Raw genomic sequence first — 26,186 nt, 5'->3', positions numbered from 1 at the left:
TTCGGCTTATAGCAGGCTTAAATTTGAACATACCCCTCAGTCTTGAACAGCTTGATCCGGATCACAGATTATTTTGATAATTAGGTACCTAAACCCTAGACACTAGGGCCAGCATGGGGTTTGTGGGAAACTTCAAAAGGATTGCATGAGCACATGAATTTTGCAGCGCAGTGCCGGTTCTTCATCAATTGCTGGACCTTCTTGTATGGCATCGGAAAATAGATTTTTTCCCCTTTTTCTATTCTACTCTCATTGAAGTTGGAATGAAAACACAGTTTCAAGCATTGGTCTTCCATAACTAAAAAGTACATATCTTAATCAGTTTTCTTAAAAAAAATAAAGTTTTGATTTAAGGTTTTGTGTACATAGAAACAGACAAAAATACGATGCAGTGGTGTCCATGACCATTGCAATTGTAACACATTGATGACTTCATTATCTTCATGCTCTTGATGTATTTCCGAAGTGTATTTGATAATATTCTTTAAGCATATCGTAATCAAAAGAAAGTTGGGTCCCATTTCTCCTCGGCCCTTTTATCTCATGGCAATATCTGTGAAAATATCTGGACAATAACGTGGAAACAGAATTATGCGTTTTCTTAAGATTTTTTAAGAATTCTGGTGCTAGATCGAGGATGAAATTGTCAAAACGGTAATGTGCACTTACGGCTATCAGAGAAGGTAATTACAGAAAATTGCCTAACTTAAATCTCAATTTCCAAATCGATTTCATGTTTGAGAGAATAGAAACAATTGTATAACGCCCCATCCCTAAACCTAGAATCAACAACTACTCGCCCGAAGAAAATTTGCAGAACCCCACAAAGGAGAACCCATTCGAACCCGTCCAAATACTAGGCCTCCAAGAACTTAAATCTAAATTTCCAAATCGATTTCATGTTTGAGAGAATAGAAACAATTGCATAACGCTCCATCCCGAAAACTAGAATCAACAACTACTCACCCGAAGAAAATTTGCAGAACCCCACGGTGAACCCATGCGAGCCCGTCCAAATACTAGGCTTCCAAGAACTCGGACCAGGGGTTTCGGTCATGGCGGCGATGCCTCTTCAGCCGCCGCCGGCGCGGCCGAAGACGTCGACGCTTCATCCACCGCCGACGGCAGACCGCTCCCGTCCTTCCCGGCCCCATCGTCTGCTCCACCTCCGCCGCGTGATGCTGCGGCGGCGTCGAGTGCGTCGTCGCTGCCGTCGTCCTCCGCGCTCCGGTCCTCGCGGCGCTTCCTCGGGGGCGGCCCGCCGCCTGATCCGGAGAAGATCCAGGTGAAGTCGCAGCAGCCGGCCTCCAAGAAGACGATGATGGCGGCCGCTGCGAGAAAGATGAGGAGCCAGGGTAGCGTGGAGACGGCGGCGCCGGCGATGGCGAAGACCCTGACCTCGGTGGCGCCACTGGTGTCGGCGGTGGCGAGGCGGATGAGGAAGAGGCCGACGAGGGTGATCCAGGAGGAGTGGATCAGGACCTTCTTCGGCCGGAGGCAGGGTCTCGGCAGGCAAGACCTCGAGCGGGATCTCGGCCAGAGCCGTCGCTGGGGGCGGTGGACGGAGAGCGGCAGAGGGGTCGGGTCGTGCTCGTCGGCCGGCGTGGTCGGTGGCGCCTGTGGGGAAGCCATGGCGATGCGGTTGTGCTGAAGAACGATAGAGCTATAGAGGAGGTGAGCGAGCAAGGTACGGGGGAGGTTTGTTGAGGTTTTAAAATCGGATGGGTCCGAACTGGGAGGGAAAAGGAGTTTATGAATAATTGCAGCTTATTGGAGCATACCAGATTTGACTACAGTGGGAGCAGAGCTACGGCAGCCTAATACGTGAGATTGGTGCTAAGGGCTGACGGCTTATTTCTCGAAGATGACACTTTCATGGTAATTGGTTAGATCTGGAAAGCCGACAGATACGAAAATGGCCATCCATTGGTTCAGGATATCCACAGATTTGTGCGGGAGTTGACCTCCTGCTAGATAGTTCATTTGTATCGAGAGGCGAACAGTGCAGCATACTAGACCGCTTCTTATATTGCTCGGCATTCTGAAAAGGTTAGAGTCTAGTATCATACTATCCCTAAGAGGATTAGTTCTCCTTCTTGGATGGTCATGGTTGTATGGTCGAGAAATATCTATCATAAAATTAGGCTCATGACTTGGCCTGATGAAAAGTTGAAAAAGATAGAATTGGAGAAAAGAAGATATTAAGGGTCACTGACCTACTAATGAAGGCGTCGTTGGCAAGCATTCCACACTACTCTATGTGGCTTGCTAAATTTTAAAAATTAAAGCGACAGAATAGAGGATGGCTTGTTAAGGGCTTCATATGAGAGAGCCTTAGCCCATGTAGAGTACCAGCCATACTCCCAAGAAGGATAGATCTTGGGGGGTTTGCATTGATAATCCATCAATCAATGAAATAAATGTCACCAATTCCTTGCTAACAACCAACTAATCGTTATTTTGCTCCGAAGCTAATATTTGGCCTTCTCTGATGGTGTTACTCTATTCTTTTATTATCGCCCAACATTACTCTATCTTTTTATTAAACATGTCGCCCAACATAATATGTATAAACTGTTTGATAAACTAGCCAAATCAAGTTGTATGGTTATATTGGTTAAACGGATCTTAAACCGGTTAAATGAGTTTTAAAAAGTTAAAATTAGCCGGGTCATGATCGATGGATCAAAATGGGTTAGACGGGGCAGAACTACCTAACTCATTTAATAAGTGGGTTACGTTGGATCAACCTATTTATGATCCATATCTATTTGTGTAAAATAAAAATGTACTTAAAGCATCGGGTTATACAATTTTTCATGGAATAATTAAAAAAGCCCATAATCCCTTGTCAAGTGTGGCATGGATGTTGTTGTCATGCTATCATCCTTATTTCCTTATCCTTAATAAAGGAGTTGGCCCAGGTTGAAGTAGAAGGCAATAATAAAAGACCAGATTAATTTGATTGAAGAGCACATCTATATTTTCCCCAAAATATTTCTAAAATATTTTATATCCAGTTTTTCAAGTTCATAAGGCGAAAGAAATAAATGAGATACATTGAATTTTCTTTTCTGATATTTAGTAGTCGGATTTTTATTTTTTATTTTTAAATGAGATAAAACTCGGGATCAAAATTTTCTCTATTTTAAGATTTTTTGTGTCCAATAATTAGCAATTTCAAGAAAAAAAGTATAGGAAGTTTAGCCGAGATAAAAGTTATTCTAACCAGGTGTGGAAAAAGCTGCCTTTCACCGGTTTTCTCTTCATTTTTTAACAACTGCCCATCAAAGAAAACTTCTTGATCTTTCTTTCTTTTTGACTCACTTTCTCGGCAACCAAAGGTGTCTTGATTCTGAAAGCAGAAAAGCCCCCTCGTAGATGATTTAGGTAACATGAAAGTTATCCAACCAAACGAACAAAAATTTTCTCCACCAACTTTCTTTCTTGTTTTTTCTAAACAAGAACCAATCAATAAAAAAAGTTTTGATTTTTAATTCTATTTTACTAGAGAAAAAGATATATATTTTTTATTTTTTTCGGATAACCAAACGGAGCCTAAATACAAGACTCTGCTCGTCAAATGATGCCAAATTTCTAACTCTACCGTTGACGGGGCTTAAAGACTGCGATTTAGAATGATGTCAGGGACCTTATGAGGGTACAGTCAGAGAGCACTTTCTTTTGGCCTATTATTATTATTATTATTTTGAAGGGTCGATTGATCACCTTTAAAAAAGAATAAATAATACAATGTACCAATAAAATTGGAGAGAGAGGGAGGGGATAATACAGAGAGCGTGGATGATAAATTCCATCTCATTGGTACAGAAAACAAGCAAGTTGCCGACCAAGGTCAGGCCATCATGGGGTTGTCTTAAAACCGGAAGGAAAAAAGGGCAGTGGAATAAAAAAGAGAGGAACCTATTACAAATATATCAGAAAAGTAAGGGCTCACTTGGAAAATCACTCTGTACGACCGCGTTACCGTAGCGGACTCGTACATAATGTGAAAAGACAAAAATACTCTTGGATATTATTGATGCCTAACCTGTCGATCTTGGCCCCTTTTTCCCAACCCATCATCTTCTTTATGTAGGGGTGCAATGACTTATTATAATTTGGTTGTGCACTATGGGGGTATACAATATTGGATTGACAATGTAGACAAAGAATGTTATTTGTACTTAGAAATGGTGGTTGATTTTTATGCACTGATTGGTAAGAGAGATGTGAATCTTACTATCTCATGTGATAGTACTAGTGGGTATTTGATTAAGAATGATAATGATGTGATCCATATGTTTAGCACACATAAAGGAGTTAATGAGATTTATTTGTTTGTTAAAGATAATGTTGATAATCCAATTCCTTCTGTAGTTATTCCTTCTGGATGGGATGTAGGTGAAGTTGAAGTTAAAGGTCGGGCTGGAGGGGGTGTTGAAGGAGAAGTTGGAGGTAGATGTGAGAAAGAAAAAAGAGTGCATCAGTAGATATTGGTATGGAAGATGATGTGCTTGAATTGTTATATGATTTTTCTGACTCAGATGATGGTGACTGGATGATGGAGGAAGATTCAGATAATGTGGATGGGAATGACTAAACTGATGAGGGTGATGAAGAGAGATCTAAGGATGATGTCAGTGATGATCAATTGGGTAATGTGAACTCTGGTGAGTCAATTGATCTAGTGAAGAGTAAGGAAGAGTCCAGTTATAGGGTGAGGAGAAGAAAGTTCTCCTCATTGCAAACCATTTAAGGTTGTAGAGGTGGGGCAAATTGTGTTTGAGGAAGGGCAACTATTCGTGGATGTGAATGAGTTCAGGAATGCATTAAGAGTAATATTATGCTGTCCAGGGTGGCTATGAACTTAAGAGGGATAGGAATGAATCTAAGAGAGTGATTGCCCACTGCTTAGGTCAGGGATGTAATTAGAGAATTCGTACATCCATTACTCCTGACAGTAGAACATTCATGCTAAAAATCTTACGGGGGCAGCATACATGTGTAAGGCCTATAAAAAATAATAATGCAAACTCCAAATGGATAGCTAGTGTATTAGAGCATCATTTAAAGGCGAAATCCACATATGAGTTATGAGCTAATGTACCAACTTTTGGCTGAAAAGTATAGTATTGAGTCTCACATGATGTAGCTATATAGAGCAAAAGAAAAGCTCTAGAAGGGGTTTAGGGGAAGCATAGTGAGTCCTATTCCAAGCTGCCCAGATATGAATTATTTAGAATAAAGAATCCCAGTACATTGGTCAAAATTGAGTTACATAAGAGGCATGTGTACTCTAAAAAGCCCCTAATGTTTAAAAGGATCTTTGTATGTTTTGAGGCAATGAAGAAGGGCTATTTAGAGGGTTGCAGACCTTTTTTAGAATTGGATAGGTGTCATTTAAAGGGGCCCTTTGTTGGTGTACTGTTTTGTGTAGTTTTCATTGATGAAAATAGGTGACTATTTCCTATGGCTTATGGTGTGGTAGAGATTGTAAGGATAACTGAAGGTTATTTTTGGAGTATCTATATGTTTGCTTTGGTGGGGACACAGTAGAGAGGCTATGAATTATAATGTTTGATAAGCAAAATGTACGTAGTTCTTTCATATTCTGTGCTTTTATATGCTTACAAGTTATTTAATTTCCATTATGTGTATAGTTAACTCATACGGCCTAATCAATGTGTAGGGTTTAGTATAGGCAGTTTATGAGATATTCCTAAATGCCAGTCATAGATTCTGTGCTAGGCATATATATAGCAATTTCAGATCAATTTTCCTAATTTATTACTAAGGTTTGACTTTTGGAATGCTGTGAAAGCATATGATCAGGTTTTGTTTGAAGATGCCATGAAAAGAATGAAGGAGCATGATTCCGAGGCTTATCAACACGTGACAAAAATACCTCCATCAATGTGGGCAAGGCTTGTTTTTTGTCTAGAAGCTCGAAGTGGCCATATCACGAATAATAAGTGTCTTTTAATCAATGGGTAGGAAAGTTTAGAAGCAAGCCCATTCTTGGCTTGCTTGAGAATATGAGGATGAAGTTGATGAGTAGACTACAAAAGAGGTATGCAGAGGGATGTACTTAGGAGGACAAACTTACTTTTTTTGCTAGATCTAGGTTGGATAAACCTATACAAGCCTCAAGGGTCTGTAAGTTGATACCACGAAACAAGCAAGAATTCCAAGTGCTGGAAGGAAGTAGAAAATTTATTGTTGATTTGAGTAAAAGAAGTTATACTTGTGTTGAGTGGGAGATCACTGGATTACCTTATAAACATGCTGTGGTATGTGTTGGTTATGCAAAAGAAAATTTGGAAGAATTTTGTGATGAATGTTATATAGTAGAAAAATACTTGAAAGCATAGAACTATGTGATTCATCCATTACCTGATACAAACCTCGATCTAAGAAAAGATGATGAGAATTTACAACCTTCACCTCTCAAAAGAATGCTTGGAAGGCCAAGAAAAAAAGGAGAAAAGAGGAAGGTGAACCTGTAGAGAGGAAAAAGTCAACCACTGTGAGGTGCGATAGTTGCAAGAATTTTGGCCATAATAAGAGGACATGTTAGCATGCCCCTATGGCAAAATAGGTACATATTGTCAAGATTTTTAACTTCATTAGATCATATTACTTACGCCATTTTCTTGTGATTTTTACAGAAAAAAAACACAAGAACACTTCTCAAACCAAGCCAATATATTTCAATAGTTTCAAGTATGTGTTGAAACACCTAAAATTGGATCTGCCTTAAGAGAAAGGGGTGGATCTGTTAGAAGAGAGAGACCTCGAGGAGGTGGTAGAGGGAGCGGTGGCTTTGGTTCAAGGGGGAGTAGCATTCAGAACACAAGAGGGAGTGATGACTCTGGTTAAAGTGGGCTATTTGGGCTATTTGGATTTTTTTTTATCTTTTCGGATGTAAAAGTTGGCTACTGCTTTTGATGCTATGTGGTTTGTATATTATGTCTGTGGTTTGTTTTCTATATCTATGAATGCAAAGGATGGTTACTACCTCGCTTTAAGTACTCTAGTATTCTGTTTTTTTTGGAATATGTTACTTTGTTAATTAACGCATACTTTTTGACCAATGGCCAAGGCATGCCTTTGTTACTTTGTTAATATGGTTAAAGTGCTCTGCTTTACATATCATTGTTGTTTCTTATTTTTAAGTATACCATTCTTGAAAAAGCTTGAAAAAACAGGTGTATTTTCGTGTGCGTATTTTCTATATTGGGAGTTAAGATAGAGTGCAACATTTGCCTAAGCACCATCTTAAACAATGGTGTATTTTTATGTTGTCCTATTAGTAGGTGTATTTTCATGGAATCAATGGTTTGTATAGGGAAATGCCATAAATTTCTAATCCTCAGCGAGGCCCCTTCTATTTTCTCAACCTTACTAGAATAAGCATTGGTAGGGTAGTTATTTGAGCTTCAGGATTTACTGATGCTAGTATTCTTATCGACTCAAGGACATTGATTACCAAGCTTGTGCCTTCAATCTATAAGGCACAAAAGACCAAGTTTTTGAAACAATTTTTTGGCTATCCACTGGCACCTGAATTTTCTATCTTAGACACTTGCTTTAACTTGGCTGGCTATAAAGAAGTGAACATTCCAACAATTAGGTTTCAGTTTGAAGGTGTTGTGAAAGTGGATGGAGACATTAGTGGAATCCTATACTTTGTTACGCCAGATGCTTCCCTGGTCTGTCTGGCTCCTGCCCTATAGATAGGATATATTCCACCCATAGATGTCATCGAGCCTTATAAGTTAACATCATAGGAGGAGATATTGGCAACTCATGGATGTTGAGCAATTTATAGTTAAAGCAACTAAATAAGGGTAATCAATTTTCTCTCTTTTCAGTTGAAGGAGTACAAATAAGTGCTATAAATGAAGCAAAAAATAGCATTATACAATAAGAAAACATGATAGCCATTTAATTGAAATAACACCATATTCATTTAACTCCAACAGCCATTATAATAACAAGTTTTCCGAAATACTAATATAATTATTGTCACTTAAATATAAACACTATTACAAAAATAAGTAGTGCTATTAGAAATTATTGTTTGAAATTAATGAAGTGACATTAATTTCTGGTCAAAACAACATGTGATTGAAACTTGTTTTTTGGTTCATTATGAATTTCTAAATTAGGATAGCATGCAAAATATATTCTACTACATTTAGTTAGATTCAATTAGTGAGAATGGTCAAAACAAGTAGTAAACACATGTTTGATATGAAATCTAGTAATATTAATTTCAAACAGTAAGCTATTGATAAATTTCTAATAATTTTAAACAATAAACATCTGATAAATTCAATTAGAAACCTCATAAACTTCATTTGAAAGAATAGTATGAGCACTGGCATTAATTTCAAACAATAAACATCTGATAAATCTCTAAATAAATTTAAATCATAGAGGCCTAGGGTTTTGGTGCAAAGAGCCGGCTGATGGTTCCAGTGCAGGGAGCCAGTCTAGAGTTTCGATAGGCCTATCTGAGATCGGGCAAAGAGCGTGGGCTGGGAATGGAGAGGGCGAAGCAAGTTCTGAGTGGGAGGGAAGAATTTGAAAGAATGCTTGGGAGGATGCCGATGGCGCACGAGAGCTGAAAACTGAGGTGCATGGGAGCAGGAGGACGTTATCGTCCAAGGAGAAGAATGAAGCTAGGTGGGAAGGGAGGAGAGATTGGTTATTAGAGAAAGAGATAAATAGAGAAGATTTTCTAGCTTTGTATTTGAAAGCTATTTTGCCCATTTTATATAATTATTTAAATGTCTCAAGGGTATCGAGCGGAGATTGTTTTAAATTAATGGATGTAAATATAATTTGTGTAATTTATTAAAAAAAACGCGAGAGAAAGTATATATGTACTAAGAAAAGGAAAGCAGCGGAGAGAAGGGGAAACACGACACCCATGGAAAGACCTCAGCGCTAAACGACCGGCACCCTGACGCAGCTCCCACTTCTCTTCCGCCATTCCCTTTCTCTCCCCTCTCCGATGCTTTCCGTAGTGTTATATCCACCGGCTCCCACCCTTCTCCAAGAACTGGCTCTCCATTCTCTTCTTTCAGGGTTTCTTGGAGCGTTTCTTTGCTGCTTCGTCTCGCCCTAGGCCGGGCCTCCCTTCTCCCATCTTTGCGTTCTCCGATTTCGCGACGGACGGTTCGTCTGGATTCCAACTTTTCTTTCCGCCGGCCGTGATTGATCTGAATCGGTCGTGGACTCAATTGGGCGCACGTAGATTGAGACCGAGCCGCAGGAGTGGTCAATCTGTTATCTTTTCGGCTTGGTACGGCGCTGGCATTCGTGATTAAGAGCGATGGATTTGGCGGCCAGTTGCAGGGTATCTGTTTTTCATTTTCATTATTCGTCTATCGTAATTGATTTTTTTTTACAATGCTTTCTTGGAATTTTAATGGTATGCCGGATCTTCTTTTTTAAAGTTTACTTAATTGGTTGCAAGTGGACGGTTTAGTTTTGGATGGGTTGGGGTTTATCGGTTCTTGGGTTCTTTTTAGGGTTTTGATTGGAACATAACAAGAAAACTGCAGATGGTATCAGTCAGTAGTGCTATTGCCGTACCATGGTTTTTTTTATTTTAATATAATTTTTCAAGTTTAGGCAATGCAGGAGGTCCGAAGATTATACTAGATCTCCTTTGACAGGCAGATGCTTGAATTATTGCGGTCCTTTTGTTACTTTCTTTACTTTACGCCTTTCTACAGTGAGGGTTCTTTGGCTATCCATCATCAAGTTCTAAGTGTTTGATTATAGGGAGTGCTTGAAATTTGGCATATAAGGTGCATGCTCCTGGAGATTAGGTGAATAGGTGCAGGAATGAATTCTTGGTTTGATGATGAATTGTCCTTTTATTGTATTGAGAAGGTGAATACCCTTTTTTATAATTAGAAGTGGTTCAATGGATCCTGGTCCTTCACGTTCTTGATGAAGTCACCATTTACTTTTTTTTTTTGAACTAATCTATAATGTCACTTGGGCTATGCTGCTGGTTTGATGGTTGATTGCTGAAACATATCTACTTCTTGAGTTATCGTTAAATACTCATTGCAAAATGAGTTGTAGATATATGTTTCTCTTTCTAGAATAGTTGAATAAAGTTATTTGCAGCTGCATGGACTGGATTTCAAGTATAGATGTAAATAAAACAAAATCTTTGAATGTATGTTCATGCGTCTCTAGTACAGAATGTGGCGGACCCACATATTCGTCATGTTTAAGGAGTCAAAGTTACATGCAAGTATCAAAAATCTAAGCCTGTGAAATGGGAAATAGTATAGTGACTTTCTTCTTTAATTATGCTTTCTAACAAGTTTTTTTTGATTTCTGAATTATGGTTCATACTTCTTATAAAAAAGGTACTTTTGAATGAATATGAAATGAAGTAGCAGATATAATAGAACAGAGCAAATCAGGTTTGATGGCCAGAACTGTTAAATAAATTGAAATTCGATCTTTGGGTCCTAAATAGAAACTTTTAGCAAAGGAGGATTCAAAAAGTTGACTTCAATATTTGTAACAAGGTTCAATGGTTTTGTTTATAGTTACAAATGCAAATTGTTATAATTCTCAGAATCTTGACAATGTAGACAAGATTTAGACAACGCATGCAACGCTTTGTTTGGCTCTCTCAGTGTCAAAACTTCACAATGATCAAGTGGCTGTTAAGGAGACAACTGCAATATGCGTCACAATTGAATATAGCAAGTCTTGTATTGAACTTTGGCTTGCATGAAGCAAGTTGGTTATTCCTACCTTGTAAATGGAATGGTGGCTCAAAGTTTGATTGTGTCTGGCTAGTTGAAGTTTCTCAAAATTGTCAATGAGCTGCTGATTTCTATGAGTCTGGTGAGATTAATATAAATAAACTTCTTCTTTATTTGATCTGCTTATGCCTGTACTTCATGTGGCGTGACATCATTTGATGAAGCAGAATCTTCAGTAAACAGTGTTTCCTTTTTCCTTTGAAATTCATAACTGCTTGCTTTTATTTCAGGATAAATTGGTATGCTTCAGAATAAAAGAGCTTAAAGATGTCCTGACTCAACTTGGTCTGGCAAAACAAGGGAAGAAGCAGGTTAGCTGGGAAAAATTTGATAAATTGATTTGCTATATATGTCGATTCTTTGATCTGCATGTCAATGTACTTTTTGTTACTCTTGTGATATAAAATGTGTACATGCAACAATTTAAATGGCTTGTCAGGATTTTGCACTTGTGAATTTTGACTTAATTGTACCTAGGATTATAGCTTATTGTGTACAGATTATACGTCTTAGCATGCCCCATAAAAATTGTGCTGTAAAATTATATCTTGTATAAATTACATATCTGTGTGCATGTGCCGGTACATGTATGTGTGTACATGTGCGGGTGCATGTATGTGTGTACATTTGCATGCTTGCACAATTTGTATGTCGGGGAAACTGATTAAGAGGTGGATGTAAACCAAGGGCAACACTAACATACACAATGAACTACACTCTAGAATAAAAAATACATATGGTCATCGCATTGCAGAAATATTTGTTAAAGAGTTGTCTATTTCTAGGCTACATTTTCTTTGACTCAGTATTACTGACAATAGCTGTGTTTTAAAAGGCGCTGCCTGATGTGGTTAGTAAAAGGGCTACATAGTGCATATGTTGTATATGGGTGGCGTAGGTTGGTACATATAATACCATTTTCTAACTCTTTAAAATGTAATACATTAAATACAATAACAACAATGATATTGATGGTAACAATTTTTTGGATGGATGGCATCTATTTTAATATCAATAATAACTAATAGTTAGGACTTAGTACTTGGTACTTACGTGTTATGACAATAGTTATAGCATAATCAACATTGTAGCCTTACCAGTACTCTGTATCAGGCCTACCTAGAACCCTCATCAAACATAACCATCGCAAAGACCCACATAAGGCTGGGCTGGATGTGTGGCTTCAGAATGCTAAACAGGCTAGCATACGCAGCTGCACAATGCTAAGCATGTTGCACATGCCTCCACAATGCTAAGTCGTTTGCTTGTTTGGTCTCTGTGCGATATGACCATATATAATAACTACATATAGGCAATGCAATGCCGGCCACATCTGCATATGCGGCCACATGCACAGATTTTATCACTGAGAAATAGTACCTGAGAGAGGATTGTCTAAAAAAGGTGGTGGATGGCTGTTGAGTTGAAAACAAGAATGAAACATAGAATTTAAAGAAAATGGCATAGATAAATAAGGCTCTGTTTGTTTGTTGAGAGATTGAAAAAAAAAGAATGCTAAAAGCCTAAAACAGTAGTAAAGAAACAAAAAAAATAAATTAAGAATTTTTTTGTTGAACTTAAAAAATTGTAGGGAAAGTGGTGAGAATATGATTGAGTTGTTTTTGTCCACTTTTATATTGTTATTTTCTCAAACTCACTAGTTCTCAACCAATTAGAGAGGAAAAGTTTAAAGCTTTGCAGGTAAAATATTTATCTCTTATTTTCTCCTTATTTTTCTCTCCATGTATTTGTTTCCATTGGCAGACAATTCAAAAGAAGAATCTCCTGTGACTTAGCTATTTAGCAATCAATGAGAGACTAAGGGTGGAGTCACCTACAATGATAAAGAATTGACCAACAGATAAATAAGGTCTAACTTTGACATCTTGTGACTGTTAGAAATGGGCTTATAGACCATTTAAAGCCAATCTTCTCTGTTGATTGATCCCTTTCTTAGGTTCCTTGTGAATCTCCCATTAGATTATGTCTCCTGCAATTTGTACAATGGCCAAGCGTATGTTCTGCAGTCATGCAGAAATCATATAGCTACTCTTCCACTTTCTTGTAAGCTTAATTTTTATTATGTACTGCATATTACATATAAATAATTTGCCTGTAATCATTTTACCAGAAAGTTTTCAGCAGATGTTTAAAAATAGTCTTTTTTTCTTATTTACCCTTGCAAATATGGATTATTTCATTTTTACCCTCCAAACATCACTTTTTTTATATATGCCTCAAAACTTCCTGTTTTTGCAAGAATACCCCTTTCGTTAGATTTTTGACCAACGGTGTTAACTGTATTAAGTATTAAATGACTTTATTGTATTAATACTCATAAAAAAAATTATGCAAAAATATAGCTTTGTCCGTTATACATTAAGATAGTAAAATTTTTTAGGACAATAATGCAAAAGGGCGATAATGCCTTTTTATACTTCAAATAATTATTTTTAAACATCATTAGTCAAAAATCTAAAGAAAGGGTTATAATTGCAAAGCAAGATGATTTGAGGCACATGTATGCAAGTAGAATATTTGGAGGGTAAATATGTAATAAACCATATTTACAAGGGTATACTTTCAAAGAGCTCTTAAAAATATGACATTTTGGCATGTTATTCTTTGACCAGATGAAATGTTAGTTGCACCTGTTAGTAGTTCACTTGGACATGTCAAGTTTTCATATGTATTTGGCTTGAGCACCTAATTAACATGGCCCCTTGTTTTTAGAACATTTTGACTCCGATAGGTGCCTGCTTGTTCATACTTTTTTGCCCTTTTTTTGATGCGCTTTTCTTATTTATTGTGCAGGAACTTGTGGACAGGATTTTAGCATTACTTTCTGACGAACAAGGTATATGTTAGTGCAACAAATTGGATGAACATACTAGTATTTTTTTTCATAATTTTTAACTCTATTTGTTTGTGTTATGTCAATTCATGTGAATTGAAGTGATGCCAGAGACATGAAGAATACTCTTTTGGTTGCATGGGTCTAAGTGATTTAACCATATCTGGAAGCCTAAAATTGATTGCTTCTTATTATATAGGGAAATCTGAGATTCTATTATTATCTATCTGCCCTGGAGTTCAGGTCTATTGTTTTAAGGATGACTTTGCAGTTTTGTATTTATATATTCATGCACAAGTTTTGATGGTCAAACCCTTTATTCAAGTGCTTTTTTAGATTTGCCTAAACTATCTTTAGTAAAAGCCCTTGGAAACAAGGTCAATTGAACCGATATTGAGCTCGTACATGGTCGGTGACCTATTTGGTGTGGTATGGGTCCGTATCTTGCTGTTCTGGGGCATATACTGAAACAAGGAGAGGGAGGGGGAGGGGGGGAGGGAGAGAGAGAGGCCGCGGAAGTTTGAGCCTTGTAGGGGAGCTTCGAGAGCTCTGTACTCGGCGACAGGGACCAAGGGAGGGGGGGAGAGGGAGAAAGGGAGAGAGGGAGGAAATTGGGCCGTTGTGTGGAGGCTTCGAGAGCTCCGGATTTGGTGATGGGCTAGGGGAGAGAGAGACTCACCTAGGAGGCTTCGGGGATTAGGGCTTCAGGGATGAAGGGCTTTAAAACTAAGTGACCGATCAAAGGCTGAAAAAACTCAGATATTATATACCGAACCGACTAGCTGAACCATGTCGGTAATCGGCTGGTCCAGTACGGTACACCCCGAACTGGTTGGTTCGGCTAACCTTGCTTGGAAGTGCTTTACATGATTAAGCATCAAACAATAACAATACAATATTAAGGCCTATACGATGATTTGTGATTATTCACATGTATTAATTCTATTGAAACATGTGCATGTGTATGATTTGCATTACATGTTTAGAGGCATGTATGTTCTTGCAGGTATCTCTGTGCCATGCATACACAGATATGTACATAATTGCATGTCTTTGTACATGCCAGTTTCTAGGTTGTAAGAACAAAGTGGAGTAGCTTCTTTTCAATTCTGCAGTATAGTTTCTGTCGTCAAGTTATTGGTGTATCTTCATAATATCTATGTTTGTTACATGTTCTTGGGCCTTTCTATGCCTTATTATCTAGTTTCAGGAGTCCCTTTTCCTCAAACCGCATCCTCATTATATGTATTCTCTTTTATAGTTTCAAAATCGCATGGTTGGACAACGAAGATTTCTGTTGGAAAAGAACAAGTTGCAAAAATTATTGACGACACTTACAGGTGCTCTCACAGCCATTTTCAATTTTGGTTACATTTTGTGAGTTTCATTGTATTTTCTACATTGCCTGATTAGTTCTAACAACCTTGATTCTCCATTTCAATAGAAAACCTCTGTCAAGTGCTTAGTTTGCATGTTTTTGTCTTCTTGCAGAAAAGTGCGTGCTCCTGGGGCTACTGATTTAGCACCGAGAAACCAGAGTGGCTCAGTAAATAATGTGGAACCTAAAAAGGAAGTGAATGATCATCCCAAGTTGGATATGAAGGTTCGTTGCCCTTGTAGTAACTCCTTGCTCATGGAGTCAATGATTAAGGTAAGATGCTTATTTTTACTTTTCAGTGGTTTCATCATAGGGTTAAGCATCATCTGTTAGTTATTTGGCTTTCTGGAGCATGACCAGAAAATTGTTTCTGTACGATAATTTTCTTTGCTTTTGTCTTTGATAACTTGCATTTGGAGATGATAATTTTTATTATTCAGCCATAAGTTGGATGATCAGCATCTATGACTTGGCATTATTTGGTAGATTTGTGGAAGTCACAATGGCTGTCACAAATTCACATGCATCAGTGCATATTTCCCCAGGTGAAGACAAAAAGTCTATCAAGGCAAATCAATGGTTCTAGATTGGACGGAGAGAAGGAGATTTTGAATGAAAGTGTTTCTTGTAGATTACTAGCTGAGTTTGTTTGTCAAATCTGACTCTTATACTGATAGGATTGGGAATATGGGTGAACTTTTATAGAAGATGCTTTGAATTGTGGATGAGAACAAGTATTATGAGTTATAAGATGTGTGGGCTTGAAGTATGTGGGCTGGCTTCAACATGACCATACAGGATTATGTGGCACTGTTAATTGTCTAGTTATAAATGTTATTATAACTTGTTTAGCACTATAGAGGTTTTTGATTCTCAACCTCAATTCTGGGGATAATGAATCAGGCCAGTTTGGGAGCAAAGAAAACAGTTGGAAGAGAAGATAGGAGGTCTCAGGTTGTCTGAGTATTGATGTAGGGGAGGCGGGATACTTACCCAGCACCAAGTTTGTATTCTAGACACATTTTGCTGTATTGCGAGATATGTAGCCTTGCCAATTTATTATCGAAAAATACGTGAAAAAAAAACAATTACTTTCTTCTGATAAAGACCATTTTAGATATATCTGTAGTGGATGTTTAATTTGCATGATATGCACCATCCACAATGAATTTTACCAGATGTATATAAAAATCACATTATTAACTAAAGTTGCCTTTTCTTTGACATACATTACTTAGGGGTTGGGTTTGATAAACATCAGTTGTGTTTGTATCTGTTGATACTTGATACACCTTAGGTATCATAAGGTATTGGTCATTGTGGTATGCCATCCAGTGGCACTGTTGATACATATTTAATACAGAGCCTATAAAGAGATGTACATCCACTTCGTGCTGGTGAGGCCATGACATGGTATTAAATTATTAATTGTAAGACACTATATGACATGTATCTGAAGTTCCACACATTGCCAACTATAGTCCTATATGTAAACAGGCAGTTTGGGTGGGGGAGGGAATGAAAGATCAAGAAGACACTCAGGAATGAAGATGAAGTAATTCGGCATGTTGCTGAAGCAGATGTTATATGTTTAGTGCATTTATCTTCAGCAATAAATTGAGAGTGAGGATTGCAAGCAGAAGTTTTTTATGTGCTGATGTATTCGGTTGTGCAATGCAAATGACTTTTGCTCTTTAGACATTGCCTTAGTGCTATTTGGAGTTGAAGTGGGCCAAGTCTACTCTAACCATGTTTAGATTCATCAAAAGTTTACTTTTCTTAAGCCTACTTGTAGACCTGCTGGGCGCAGACTAGTTCCGAAACCTGAACCATCACTTCTTTAGGTTGGATTTGGATCACCGAGACTTGTGCTAACTTGAATAATACATATCTTGTTACAGCTAATATGAGCTTGACAAATTTTGATCGGTTTTTACCCAGCCTAACTGAGATTTTTCCTATATGACAATTTATTTGAGTCAAGGATTTAAGTACTGGCAAATACTGGTCCATATTGGCCATATCATACTAGCAATGTACTGGTACAAAATTTCCCCTAGGGTAATGTTCTGTTTTGACACATTGTACAATGGTTCTTTGGTATGCTGGCACTGAGGCAAATTGTGTGTTGGTATGGTGTGACACTGTACTAGTTCCCACTATACTGTTGATGTGCTGTTAGAATCACTGGTACCTGTACTTCAATCCTTGATTTAGATTGTATTAAGTAAAATGTACACAATAGTTGCCTTAGACTGTCAAATTCCTTGAAGATGAAAGAATTGTATATTTAGGACTGTATCACTGGGCCACTTTTATTTGGATGCACATGTGAGGTTCACCTTGCCTCAAAAAATACACAATGAGCAGAAACTTATTGCACCATCATTCATGACAAAATATTGTTACTTCTTGAATTCTTTTCTTTTTTATTTCTTTTTTTATTCTTATATTCTATGAAAAGAGGCTCTGTGCTTAAAGATCACGCCTTGTATTCCTGTGCTGTTGCTAACCATATATTAATTTGTTGGTTATTAAACTGTGTCATGAAGCATTGCAATATTAAATATGATTCTGTCAATTTTAGTTGTCTGCTTTTAATGAATCAAGAGGATTCTGAGGAATTTATATTCATTGTCACTTTGCATTATGATGTCCTTTTTGTTACTAATTGCAGTGTGAAGAATCTCGATGCCAAGTCTGGCAACATCTCAATTGTGTCATTATACCTGAAAATCCTATGGAGGGTGCTCTGCCTGAAATTCCACCCCATTTTTATTGCGAAATATGCCGAATCAACAGAGCAGACCCGTATGACTATCCCATCTGTCTATTGGACTGAATAATCATCTTAGGTTTTTCCTTGAAGTTTATTGGTTATCAACTTTGATCTAATTACTGTTTGAGATTAATTTATCTATGTTAAATGGCACAGCTACTTCTCATTATGAAGTGACAACATGCCTGTCACTTGTTTTATTAGTTATTAATAGTTCTTTTGCAGAATGATTTCATCTTCGGATGCAAAAGGCTGGAAACTTTGTTAAGTATGGCATGTGTGTTCCATATGTCTGAAGTTTGTTTATGAAGGTTATCTGTATCTGCTACAGATTAAAATGTTGTGTGCTATGCTGTAGCCAAATTTTAGTTTAAATAGTTTGTATCTCCGAGTCAACATATGCTTTTTTGGATAACTGAAGCATTTGCTTGCTTCCATCTATATATTACAAGTCTATTATGGCTTGGAATCTGGAGCGAGCCTTTTCTCCACGCAAAAACTCTCACACACGTGCAAATTCATGGATGTTCATGAGATGAAAGTGAAGTCTTCATCATATGTGAAATTTCTTCTACTAATTAAGCAATGAAACCTGTTAAATTCATCTCCTTATGATTAGCAAGTAAACTTAATTTACCAAATGACATGTAACAGAATATGCAATATGTTAATTGAAATTGTTAATACCAGACCTCATCTACCAATTGGCATCATATAACATGTCTACTTACCATAGTGAGAAACTAAGAATATTCTCTGAATCATCAAAAATTTCTTGAATTATTATCTGTTTTTTCGTTGAACAATTTATTCCCCTAATTATTCTGGTATATTTCAAAAATTGTTTAATTTTATGCTTCATTCTAGAGATACTCATGAAATTATTTATCATAAACTATTTCTTGGTGCTAGTGTTTGGTTCTGCTTTCATTAATTGCTGTTGGATCTCCTGTGTTTCTTTCTTCATGACAACCCATAATGATACTACACTTTTTACTTTTGTTAGTTTCTACTTATACATGCATATATATATTACTGATCCAAATTCTTTTTGAGCTTTTCGCGAATTTTCTAACAAAGTATTATTTCATATTGTTGGTGGTTCGTACTTTGTATAATCTTTCTGTCAAAGAATCAGTTTGGCAATGGGTGGTCTGGTAGCTAGCGAAAGATGTGTTTTGCATGAAAAGAGGTGCGGGATGCAGAGAAGTCCTCAGGTAGAGAGGACAAACATAGAAAACAACCATCAAGGATTGGAATAGATACAAGTAGTGAAGGTGGAAAGGGTTTATTTATGAGATAAAGCCAAATAATTGGAGCAAATCTAAATAAACTAGCAAACTAAAGGAAGCCATGAAAGATCCTTGAGTGACGCAAAACAATGAAATAGTGAAATATTATGCTTGATGGCCTTTGCTCTTTGAAAGGCAAACATGATAGCAAAATAAAAAGACAATACTAGATTCTCTGCAAGGTTTCATAAGGATAATTCATTACTAAGGAGGCTCGTGACAAATGGCTGGACATTTATACATGGCAAGAAAGATTATACCCAAAGAGATTTCATGGCCAAGCGGACAAAAGTCAACACCTAGAAGAGCTATACACCTTCAAATAAGAAATCTTAAATATGAACATGTATATTAAAGAACAAATAAAAGTATTGTCTATGGATTATAGAAGTTAATTTAGAGAAAAGGAAACCAAGTAGTATCTTATGTCCTATGGAGGCTAAATGCTAGGACCAATTCTACCCTCTTATCTCAGCAACTATCATACACCATATGAAGATGAAGTCATTGCAATTCTTACCACAATTTGGTGGTCTACTGATATAGGACAATAAAAAAAAAAGATACCTTTCGGGAATCATTTTCAGTCTAAAAGAATGTTTGGTCAAAATAGATACCATAGATGTTTTTACTGATCGAAATCTTTGAATAAGGTGTACTGTCTGGATGACAGACCAAGAGCCTATGGTTAAGTAAAATTTCTACTACTGCTCTGCAGCTGATCAGTGCCAAGTTGTGACATCTAAGGTGCTTTAGCAACAATGTCTGCTAAATATCCGAAAATGTTGAAAACAATGAATGGATATGTTGTGGCTGTGCAGTGTAGAAAAAGGATTAGTCATTCTCAAATATTGATTTCTTTAGTGTTCACACATGCCCTGATGACTGATTCTTTTCTCTGTTACCATGGAACTTGATGACCAAATATCACATTCGTTGAACTTCTTTTAAGGGAATGAAACCCAAAATGGGTACACAGTGGACTCACAACCTGTATGAAGACAATGCATTAATGTGTGCACACATTGATATGTAAACCTATGCATGCAATTGATAGTCTTGCATATATGCAGAACATAATAAAAAACATATGTATACATTACACTGAAGATTTAAACATTGTAATGTATATATGTTAGGTTAGCTGCTTTACCAGGTTTCATTTACAATGCAAATATATTTTACCATTCCCACTTGGAAACGGAAAAATGGGGCATCCAACACCCGATTCCTACTGCCTTATTATTTTTACTCTTTCTCAGGACTTTGGATCCAGGAATGCTTACTAACCAATGTGCTTTAAACGTCTTGAGATCAAAGTAGAAAATATTTCTTGAGCATGCCGGAGTAGAAAGTTGCTGCCATGGTGGTTTACGAAGAAACACTTGGCGATAAAATTCTCTTAGAACTTTGACTAAGAACTTTACAACTTTGAAGACATAATGTTGGTAAAGCATATGTGGTGGACCAACTAGGGTTATAAACCAGTAGCTTTGAGAAAAGCTTGTGACCTGTGATGATGGTATTAACATTGTAGAACAGACATATTTTTCATGTTATTGATTTTGGGAGTGCTGTGCATTTGTTACATAACTATAGGTCATTGTACTGTCAGTATTTTTGGAAGGGTGCTGTCAGAGGCGGAACCAGAAAGTTTTCCTTGGGGAAACCAATATCAATATTACAATCTCATACTAAAATAATAAAATTTGTGCTCATAATGCATATGACTTCTTGTTGTTTGTGTGAGTGTGATTTAAATTATTTAAATAATTACAATATAAAATGGAAAAGATGGTAGGCCAGTTAACAGTCAAGACCTCTAGAGAGTGCTAGTCAGCACCATTAGTGAAAATTTATTTACAACAGGATATATTCAAGGAAGTAAAAAGCTATAAGCGCTATATATTAAAAATAAAATAGTTTAACATGGATTATTATAAAGTTTTATGGACACGCATATGCAAAAGAAATTCTATTCACTTATAGATCAAAATCATATTAATCTGTAAAATATGCATGCCAGAATTCTTTAGTCTAAAAAAAGACTAATAAAATAAATGTAGAATGCATACAAAAAAAGAAGCCAAAGAAATAAAGATGTCTTCCTATCATGTTATAGGTTTATAAGTTTCTCTTAAAATTTTTAATCTTGTTTCATATTTTCCCTTCTTTATAAGTTGAAACTATACATCAAAAACTTAAAAGATTCTTTCTTGCTTAAGTTGGGTTCCCAATATGAAATTAAGTACCAACTGATGAATTGGGGCTGTTAGGAGCACATGCCAAAACTAGGAGTAAGAAAGCAGGATTCCATCATTCTATGAATTTTGGGATGGCTAGATGACATTATTATCTTTCTATTTAAAGACAACGAGATTTAGTGGGCAATGAAGTGGAGGAATCCTGTTAAATTTTAATGAGTGAGGCTTATCGTCTAGGAATCCGACAAATTGAAAACAGCTTAAAGAATGCTGTTTCCTTCTAGCATTGTAACACTTAATTATAAAAAAAGGGAACAATTTGGGTTTTTGTGCGCCTGTGTGTGTTGGGGGAGGTTGCAAAACCCCATCTACGTAGGGATTCTTGATATTTCTTGTGGTGTCAAATGTGAAATTGGAAGAAGATTTTCTGTTTGTTTGGCTGGGGAGGGGGTGCTGTGGCTCCCCTTGGATCCACCAATGGGTGTTGTAATGGCATGGACTCTCTTGTGGCCTACATAATGCTTCTTATGTGGTAATCTTATATCATCTCATAGGCTTTCATTTCAAACATCCGTGTATAGTTGTGTTTTTGCATACTTCTTTTCATCAATTAAGACACGAAAAAAGGTTGTTATTATTCTAGAGACAGCTTGTCCATGATTTCAGTTCATATTTTCCTCTAATATTTTGATATTGTGATGAAGAGTATGCTCTTGTTTTGTTTTTTTGATTTCTCAGTTTCTTTTAGATGTAAAGTAGCAGTAATCTGTCTTGTTGTGTTGTAATCCTGTCTGTTTGGTTATTCAATTACTCTGTTATGTTCTTTAATTTGAAAGGTTGAGAACTTCTAGATTACAGTGGCATCCTCTGAAACGTACAGATTTTGGTTGACAATCGCGCATCCATTGCTTCCTGTGAAGTTGGCTTCTTCTAGTGTTGCTGATGATGGGTGTGTGCTATACTGAAACTCTTTCCACATGCTGTTCTTGTTTCGTTAGTCAATTATATGACGTAATATTTTACCAAAAATTATGTACTGTTAATTTCTAATTTTCCCTTATATTATGTATTGCCAGTAGTTTTAGGCTTCTGGTGATATTGAAAGGCATTGCATCTTTTTACCAATGCTGTTAATTGTTATCCATGTAGTTGGAACTGCCTCAGTAGAAATGCTTACATACAACTGTTTTTGTAGGCAAACCTTGCTCCTTGGTTTCTTTTTAACTGTCTTTCCATGGTGAGCAATTTAAAAAATATTTTTATTCATTTTGCACTTTATATTGCGAGTGACATGCAAGTGCAGTCCCCAAGTGAGACCTGAGGGATGGAAGACTGCAGAAAAAAAGCTTCATGTTTGGGAAAGTTCTGTTTGAGTTTTGTAATTATGTTTCCATGTTGATGGATATATTCATCCTATATATATCTTTATGCTATAATGTGCTTATTGAAAGATTGGCTTGTAGGTGCATAAGCATGAAATTTGTTTATAGGCAGTGCTGATAGAATCTTTTTGATTTGGTGCCTGTCATGTCATGTTGCACCGTAGTCAGCATGATATGCAAAAATGTGTTTTGATGCCAGCATTTGCTACACATTCTCATAAAAGCTAATTTTGACAAAAAATTCAGATTACATAAGAATATGGTTGAAACTCAAGATGGGTGTGTGGGATCTTGGGCTGGGCTCAAGCAAATACGGCTTGCTTGTGTTTAGCATGTTTATTCCCCTACTAGGCAGTGCTTAGGCTAAAACTTCAGGTGCCTGCTTTACCTACTAGTGTCGAGTTGGCAATTGGGTATCTGGTTGGGTGGTCCCTTGTGACAACAGTGGGCTTAGTTACTTCACAACCTTATGTAATTTCATATTTTCATGAACTCATACTAGAGTTTAGCATATGTGCAACGGGCATGCAAATTTTTTTCTATGGAGCTTATGCAAGATGGGAAACATATATTTTTTCTCAAGCAGTATGATGCCATTAAAATAAGATCTGTAAGTTAATAGTAAAAAGTTTCAAATTTTTAGGAAAGGGGACAAATAGTTGGTGTGACTGGGGGTTCTCTTTTCTGTAGAGTTTTTCGGTAGCATGACTCTTTCTTATTTTTCTTTTTAGAAATAATGGTTTGGTATTTTTCTTTCTCAATGAAGACTCCATGGTTGGCGGAATCGTCCCGAATCGCCCGGTTTGGGGCATCCCGAACTATACCGGCGGTGGACCGAGATGGTTATGGCAACGAAAACGAGACTAGCGACGGAGGGGGAGAAGAAGGAAAAAGAGAAAGAGAGAGAGAGCGAGCAGGGGAGGGAGGGAGAGGAAGGAAGAGAGAGAAAGGTGGAGGTTGGCCGACGGAGGCTGGGGAGCTGTCGCGCGGCTCTGCCTCCTCCACATCGCGGCTCCGCCTCCTCCGCACGGCTACTCCCTAACCCTCTGCTGGATTTCCGCCGGCCTCTCTCGGCCTCCCCCTTCTCTCTTTTCCTCCTGTTCTCCCTCTCCCCCGCCTCTTCTATAGCGTCGGTACAGGCCCGGCATAGCACAACGCGGACCCGTACCGATCCGTGCCGCCTGGCAACCGGTTCAGAGTCCGGTACTAGCACAGTGGAAGATTGCCATTTTTTTCTTGGGGCACAACTCTTTTCTCTTCTCAATATGAGACCCGCAAATGGGAGAGGATTCAGGCTCTGAGTCCAGCTGGACAAGGCTAGACTCAAAGCATTTACCATCTTCTATTAGTATATCTTAATCGTTGTAATTTCATTTGCTATTTTTGTTTCCCATATCGACCAGCAACTTGATTTTAACCAACTATATTTTCATGTGGTCGCGTGAAACAAACAATGGGCATTCATGTGATTAAACCAACTGGTTATATTTAAAAAAGATGTTTGTTTACATTCCCATGCTTAAAACTTGAGTATGCAACGGGGTTGGTGCTGGTGACAAATACGAATCATGTGAAACAATGGGAACTTGGACATAAAACAAATGGCTTGAAGAATGGTTGGTGCTGGTACAAGATGTCAATCCAGACGTGAGCACCTTTGGATGTTGTATGGCAACTTTCTCAGATACTGCACAGAAAGAGCAAAGTCAATCACTGGTTGTAGATTTGATGAAGTAGCAGAGATAGTAGATTCGGATTTCTTCGTCAATGACCTGAGTGAAAATGATATTGGAAGATACAGTCTATGTGAGAGAAGTGAATAAGAAATCGAAATTAGATTTGAAAAGCATGACTAAACCTCTCTCTCTCTCTCTGCCTCTCTTGTCTTGATGGCTTCAAAGTCCTCCTGTCCTGTCCTGTGTGATTGGGTGTCAATCTGTTGTCAGGGATTTTGTTGACTTTTAATTTGCTTTTCTTAGTGGATTCGGTTCTTATGAGATGATGACATCAAATGTTTTAATATCTCGTATCTATAAAAACATTGGTCCTCATCTAGTGTTGTCTTCCCTTGATGATCAGTTTGGGGCTTCGAGAATATTATTCAGAGTTAGGATTCAAGTTAATTTGGCATTAGAGGGTGAGAATTCAGTTAGCTGTACAAAAGAAAAGAAGAATAAAAAATGAGAAGGATGGAGGATGGCATCACAGCATTATTGAGGCTGTTATTTTTAGCTTGTTTGGTTAGGAAAGGGTCCCCCAGGTATTTCTTAGATCTTATATTTCATTTGTTGTGGACAAATGTTAAATATTAGACCTTTTTATATTGCAATCCAAACAAGTATTTCTGTAAAACCTGCATTATTCAAGGATTCTGTATTTTGGCCTCTGTGGTGGAGTGTTGGATTTGTTGTTTTGATGGTTTAGCTCTGAGTTTCAGAGTTTGGTGAAAAAAATAAAAAATAAATCCAAAAAAAGGAAGGATAAAAGAAATCAAAGCGAGTTATTTTACATTATTTATGAAGCACCGTAACTGTGGTTTGGGTAGTTCAAGACTGGAATTTAATTATATCTTAGGTAAATGTATTAAACATATCCCAAGATAGGATCAATATCAAATGCAGCCTAATTAAGCATATCGTACCAAGAAAATGACTGTATAAAATTAGTTATATTTATTGAAACAGTATCACATACTATTGCAAGGTGGGTCATGTAAATAATGATGATGATCATCATCATCATCATTACGGCAGTTGGGAGTATTGATGGGCATGAGGTTAATAGTGAGGCACAAATAGTGTCCATTCTGATGGGGAGAGGAATCACAAAGGGAAGGGTGTTGAGCGACTTGCTCTTGAAATCTGAGAGGGATGATTAAGGATCTTCCTGTCTCCCACCAGCCTGCTTACAAAAGAAACCGAGTGGGTGAGGGTGAGGTGACATTAACCATCCTTGTTGTCTCCCAAATTTCTGTTAAACAAGAGAAAAAAACTATCCTATAGGTCCCCAAACAACCGTAAAAGTCTATTTCTAGTTAGCTTCGACAAATTCGGTTAGTTTTGGCCAAAAATGGCCAAAAGAGACCAAAACTAGAAAAACCTGGTCCCTTGTGGATTGTCCTAGGATGAAACTGAAACCAGTCCATTTTAACTGAAATGAATTGGCTTCAGCCAAACGTTCGGTCCTTGGTTGGCTTCAGCCAAAACTTCAGTCCTTGGTATTATTTCTCTCGGGTTATAATAAGTAGGGAAACAACACAGCCTTTTAGCATCTATGTTAGACGGCCAATATTGATGCATGCATCTATCTTGTTTTATATTGATAAATTGTAACAAATTTAAACTGTCAATGATCTGGACGCTAATGTCTACTGATTGCTGACAATGAAGTTGTATTTTATTTTTTATTGCACATAAGTGTCACTTCAAGCTGCTAATATAAGTTGTATCTGTTTCATCTCTCTTGTTACTATCTAGAATGTTCTCT

The 26,186-nt window shown here is 37.4% G+C and overlaps 2 protein-coding genes across 8 annotated transcripts in view; one reads left to right on the top strand and one right to left on the bottom strand.

Moving 5' to 3' along the window:
• Window positions 1–920: 920 nt before the first annotated feature.
• LOC148702812 (uncharacterized) lies at window positions 921–1,748 on the bottom strand. Its single transcript, XM_088703517.2, has one exon. It carries the CDS (start codon window positions 1,630–1,632, stop codon window positions 1,054–1,056), a length of 579 nt encoding a protein of 192 aa, XP_088559643.2. The 5' UTR covers window positions 1,633–1,748; the 3' UTR covers window positions 921–1,053.
• Window positions 1,749–8,466: 6,718 nt separating this feature from the next.
• LOC103702873 (E3 SUMO-protein ligase SIZ1-like) overlaps window positions 8,467–26,186 on the top strand; it is a 35,297-nt gene continuing 17,577 nt past the window's right edge. For 4 of the 7 annotated variants that reach the window (XR_603369.4, XR_003384823.3, XM_039124969.2 and 1 more), the window contains exons 1-7: window positions 8,467–9,370; window positions 11,042–11,122; window positions 13,626–13,668; window positions 14,927–15,005; window positions 15,157–15,316; window positions 17,721–17,854; window positions 22,199–22,267. Coding sequence is in view for 5 of the 7 variants with exons in the window: in XM_039124969.2 (XP_038980897.1) it covers window positions 9,347–9,370; window positions 11,042–11,122; window positions 13,626–13,668; window positions 14,927–15,005; window positions 15,157–15,316; window positions 17,721–17,854; window positions 22,199–22,267 (590 nt within the window). In the remaining 2 variants the exon portion in view is untranslated. Of the gene's footprint in view, window positions 9,371–10,618; window positions 10,894–11,041; window positions 11,123–13,625; window positions 13,669–14,926; window positions 15,006–15,156; window positions 15,317–17,720; window positions 17,855–22,198; window positions 22,268–26,186 lie in introns of all 7 variants that reach the window. The other 3 variants (XM_088703516.1, XM_008785504.4, XM_008785503.5) reach the window with 2 other exon arrangements.

The sequence above is a fragment of the Phoenix dactylifera genome, chromosome 8 (genome assembly GCF_051530095.1).
Source record: "Phoenix dactylifera cultivar Ajwa chromosome 8, Ajwa_hap1_PhDact_Kaust_v1.1, whole genome shotgun sequence".
NCBI lineage: Eukaryota > Viridiplantae > Streptophyta > Magnoliopsida > Arecales > Arecaceae > Phoenix > Phoenix dactylifera.
The sequence above is the reverse complement of the archived record's forward strand: the minus strand, read 5'-3'. Positions and strand labels throughout refer to the sequence as shown.